Source organism: Sinocyclocheilus anshuiensis, unplaced genomic scaffold (genome assembly GCF_001515605.1).
Source record: "Sinocyclocheilus anshuiensis isolate Anshui unplaced genomic scaffold, SAMN03320099.WGS_v1.1 scaffold140, whole genome shotgun sequence".
Classification (NCBI taxonomy): domain Eukaryota; kingdom Metazoa; phylum Chordata; class Actinopteri; order Cypriniformes; family Cyprinidae; genus Sinocyclocheilus; species Sinocyclocheilus anshuiensis.
The window spans coordinates 2937893-2943415 of NW_015554147.1; the positions used below are offsets into that span (position 1 = coordinate 2937893).

General features: G+C 35.1%; 1 protein-coding gene across 1 annotated transcript in view; it reads left to right on the forward strand.

Annotated features, from left to right (window-relative positions):
• LOC107670639 (homeobox protein BarH-like 2) overlaps positions 1–5523 on the forward strand; it is a 15129-nt gene that overhangs the window by 6823 nt on the left and 2783 nt on the right. Inside the window, exon 2 of the mRNA XM_016463312.1 lies at positions 1834–2131. Within this exon, the coding sequence (XP_016318798.1) occupies positions 1834–2131 (298 nt within the window). The remainder of the gene's footprint in view (positions 1–1833; positions 2132–5523) is intronic.

Sequence of the window (5523 nt, forward strand, 5' to 3'; positions counted from 1 at the left end):
TAAATCTCAGGATCACTTTTTTTTTTTTCTCCTGGAGGTATTTTATGCTCGCTGAAGCGACCTCTCTCTACTCAGACGGGCCCTGTGTTGCATTTTATGGATTCTGGCGTCTCGCTAATGTCTGAAAATAAAAGAGGAGGAGACAAAGAGAGAGAGAGAGCGAGAGAGAGAGAGAGAGAGAGAGAGAGAGAGAGAGAGAGAGAGAGAGAGAGAGAGAGAGAGAGAGAGAGAGAGAGAGAGAGAGAGAGAGAGAGAGAGAGAGAGAGAGAGAGAGAGAGAGAGAGAGAGAGAGAGAGAGAGAGAGAGTTTGAAACATTACAACTGGAGGGGAGGGGGTACGAATGCCCCAGTTACAAATTATTACCCAGAGTGCATTGTGTCGCTGACAGCGTGTATCATAGGAGAGTCATTATCCTCCCAGAGTTCAGTGTAAAACACCGGTTACATCACCAGAGCAGACCTCTGGATCAGCCACCTTACATCACACGGGGCAAAACTCTTCACACTTACCTACACCATTAGTGAAGGTAAGCCGACAGTTCACGTGGATGTGACAGCTGTTAAAACTCAGGGTTAAAGCCGGCTCAATCTAGCAGCTTGTAAACTAGATTTTACAGGCATGTATGATGCTAAATAGTCCTGATAAGAGTTAATTTGTGTATTTAACCAGGGTTGCGTTTCCCAAAAGCCATTATGCTCTCCATTTTTGTTCACCCAGGTGGATTTTTAATTTAATTGTGGATTTTTTATTATTTTTTTTACATTTTTATATCTGCTGAATTGATTGGAAACCACCAAAATGGTGTTAGATAATCAAAGAAAAAAAAAGTACAATGCCGCATAATGTATAATGATGAATCGATTTGATTGGAACATTCCAAATTGACAAGATAATGAAAGACTACAAAGAAACACGTTTTTTAATTTTTTACATAATATACAACTATAAATCGTGCACAATAAAACCAGTAACATTAAAACAGCACATACGAATTCGATTTGATATTGACTTACAAAAAAGCAGGCTACTTATATGCTATACATTTCATATTTTTATTTTATCTGATATTTTTTTCTGAACGGAACATGAAATTCATTGTGAAAAATAAATTTATTTACATTTTTATATCTGGTGAATTGATTGGAACACAAAATGGCATTAGACAATGAAAGATTACAAATGAAAAAGTTTTTGAATTTTGCATAATGTGCGATGATGAATCTTAAAAACAAACAAGCAAAAAAAAAAACAGGAATTTGATTTCATGTTGACTTTAAGAAAGCAGAGCAATTATGATATGCTATAAATGTGATATTTTCATTTAAGTCTGATATTTTTTCTGAGTGGAACATGAAATGCATTGTGAAAATAAAGAAATAAATAAAAAAATAAAAAAATAGATAGACAGACAGACAAACAAACAAACAAACAAACAAACATACATACTTCTAGGAATTGATTGGGACACACTGATAAAAGATTACAAATGAATGTCTTTAATTTTGTTTGGAACATTCCAAATTGGCAGTAGATAATGAAAGATCACAAAAAAAACAAAAAACAAACATGTTTTTGACTTTTGCACAATGTGCAACAATGACTCTTGCAGAATGAAACCAGTAACATAAAAAATTCACACATTATGTTTACTTTAAGAAAGCAATGTGATTATGATATGCTATAAATGAATGTTTAATAGACCTGATAAGAGCAGAAGAGTTCCTCACAATGTACATTATTGATTCACTAATGATTTCTGCCAATGAAAATGATCAATATTTGTGTCCTATCAGTATTAACCAGAGCATTATGTCGATTGTTTGCTCTCGCAGGCTCTGCTCCTCTGAGATCGTACCCTCTCCTGTCTGTGATCACACACCAGCAGCCCAGCAGCCTCCCGCAGATCTCTCAGCTGTCTCCTCTCCTGCCCCTTCTGTCACCCCAGCACCCGCTCACCTCCGAGCCCACAGCCAGCGAGACGCCCGTCAGCATCAGCAGCGAATCAGAGACGGAGCACAGCACCCCGCGGCTGAAGAAACCCCGCCGCAGCCGCACCATCTTCACTGAGCTGCAGCTGCTGGGCCTGGAGAAGAAGTTCCAGAAACAGAAATATCTCTCCACTCCAGACAGGTCAGTGGTTGATGAGGAACCATCGCATCGCTGTGATTGCTCAGTCGAAAGGAATTTTACACGTGATCTTTTTAAGGCCAGTATTTGTGCTTCAGAAATGGTCAAAGTTATACTGAAAAACTGGAAATATGTTAGTCGCAAAATTTTTATTTATTTATTTATTTAGATATACATTTCTGGATGCAAAAAAAATGTATATACAAAAGCAATTTGCAAAAAAAATTATAAAATAATTTGCATTAATAATAATAATAATAATAAAAATAATAATAATAATGTGGGACAGACTGGAATATAATATGCAATAATAAATCTTGCACTATGAAACCAGTAACATTAAAAAGTACACAGGATGTTGATTTTAAGAAAACAGAATATTTATAATGCTATCTATATATGAAACTATAAATGCAAATAATTCTAAATGCATATTGAACCTGAAATAAACACTAATGATAATTAGCAAATCACTGTTAGCCAAACTATCACATGGCTCTGAGTGTTGTCGTTAACGACAGTAACATTTTAACCATGCTTTGAATTGCAAAAGAAGCCTTTAAAATAAACACTACCCCATTCAAGATAACAGGGACACAAGCCAAGAACAGCAAACAAAAATGTATAACATTGATTCCATGCCAATCATTTAAAGCACACACAGGTGTATTTAAAAACTTTGGGGCTTTGTACAATGAGATGAGGCAATCTACGTGTCGTAGATCTTCTCTCATGGGACAATTTTTCGGCCTTAACACAGTTTCCATTTCAGTTTGGCTCTGCGTTTAGATTTGGATTGAGTGGATGTGTTTCCATTATGGCCCAAAGGGTGTATTTTAGTAAAAATCCCACAAAATCAGTTCTGTCCCACCTACAATGATTCTGAGATTGTCTGCGTAGTCAGGTTTAAGTCCCCACCAGGATATGTAAACCAGTACACACACACACACACGCACACACATTCTCTGAATTGTTGGTCAGACACAGCCTAAGGACAGATCCTGTCCTCCAGCGGCAAAGGAGCTGTCAGACATAATTGTCTGAAAACTTCCACCAGACGTACAGAGTGCAGAAAACCACAGCGAGACTTCCTCTTACTCATTCAACTTTTATTAATTTCTGTTTCACAAATAGCTGTTTTTATTTATATCTTTTTTTTTAAGAAGAAAGATGTTGCTTCTGACTCAAAGTGACTGTGTGTGTGTGTATCCGTGTGTGTGTGTGTGTTTTAAATGCAAACACATTAATAAGTATATATAATATGTATAAATATATACTTTAATCGTTTATTTTGCTATTTATTTATCATGGACAATAGCTGATTTGATTATCAATGTAAATGTAAACTTACATTGTTTTTTTCCTGTCTTTACAATAAAACTGGCAATCTAGAATTCCCCATGCTTTAAATAAAATTGCAATATATTAAATAATACTAATACTAATACTAATACTAATAATAATAATAATAACAACAACATAAAAAAAACCCTGATATTGTTTCATTCTAATATGAGCTAAATCAGACTTATACGGATAAGTAATAATAATAATAATAATAATAATAATAATAATAATAAATATGCAATAAATAAAATAAAATCAGATTTAAAATGCTGAATGTGAAGGGCATTTTTTCTAGATGTAGCAATATAGAACATATTGATTAATAATAATAATAATAATAATAATAATATGTAATAAATACAATAAAACAATCATGTTAAAATGAAATCAGCTTTAACAATGCTCAATGTGAAGGGATTTTTTTTTCTAGATGTTGCAATATAGAGAGTAATGATTAATATTATTATGTTTTAATTGCAGTATATTGAAAATAATATAAAAAACAAACAGGCCCTGATATTAATTTCATTATAAGCTAAATCAGACTTATAATGATACGGAAAAATAATAAGAATAAGACTATGCAATAAAAATACACCTATGACTGATCCTGATATAGTTACCAACATATTATCCATCCCTAATTTATTAGAGAAAGTCATTTACTCAGTAATTACAAACCTAAACCCGACACAAACATGAGAAGCTACACATGAGAAGCTGACCTGTTTTGCTGGTTCCTGTCGGGGTCGCTCAGTTGGCCAGCCGTTCTCTGTGGCGGTTTTGGCTGAAGGCTGCTGAGTTCATAGAAAGGTCATGATTACTCTCTCTCTATCATCACGGCCTGCTGCTCTGCCTCAGGAATCAACTCATTAATTCATAGCTGAATGAGAAACAAGTGAGGGAAAGTCCTCATCTCCTGGCAGGTTTGAGGAATGGGCCTCAAAGTGCCTCAGGTTGGTCTTCTATCAATCTCAAAGACGACCTGAAGGTGCTGTGCTGTTTTTGGCTTGTCCACCTAGGCCACACAATTAGAACATGAAAGCACTGAAAAACATGTCGCAATATGGAGCATAATGATTTATATCATGACGTTTTAATGTTTTTTTTTTTTATGAGGTAGAGATGATTATAATCATCTTCATCATCATTATGAATAAATGTCAGAACCCAAACTGAGCTTAAATTAGGCTCATAGTTGCAAGGAACGTGCCGGCGTTGGAATGCAGCGTGCGTGTGTGTGTGTGTGTGTGTGTGTGTGGTTTCTCTCTGAAGAATAATAAGCACAAACACTGAGGTGCTTTTCTTACTGCCAGCTACCGCACATAAAGCAGATTCAAATGACAGACAGCTAGATTGGTGATGTAAAAAAGTTGGTGATTGGTGATGTAAAAGTACTACAAATACAGTAGTATTTCTTTGTGAATAGTGTGAAAACAAATGGTGCAAAATTTAAAGGACATTACATTTATTTTTTTTAATTTTCATGGAAATAATAATAATAATAATACATTTATAGATTATTTAAATTCATAGAAATTTACAGTTAGAATACCTATGCCCAATATTTTTAAATATTAAAAGAGACCACACAATGATACATAAAGCTGTCTAGGAAATCAAAATTCAGTGCAATCACCCAATCAAAACCAAGTATTCGACAGGGATGTTATTAACAAGATGTGATAAAATGAATTCCCGTAGTGTTAGCATCTGATACTTTACCATGGTACTGCCACAGTACTATTTTACAAGGACATTAACCTTCATCCAATGGAAAAACTCTTGTCTCGTACACAACTTAGAAGAAAAGAGAGGACAAGTAGAGAACAGACAGATAAAGAGGAGGAGACGGGGAAAGACTGAAGTCAAGGGGTTTTGAGAGCAAGTGTTAATCTGCTCATTTCCAGAAGATCACTGGACCTCACAGTCACATGACTCTCTGAGAGGCTCGAGCGAGGAGGTACAGTGGGTATGGAAAGTATTCAGACCCCCTTCAATTTTTCACTCTTCGTTATATTGCAGCCATTTGCTAAAATCATTTAAGT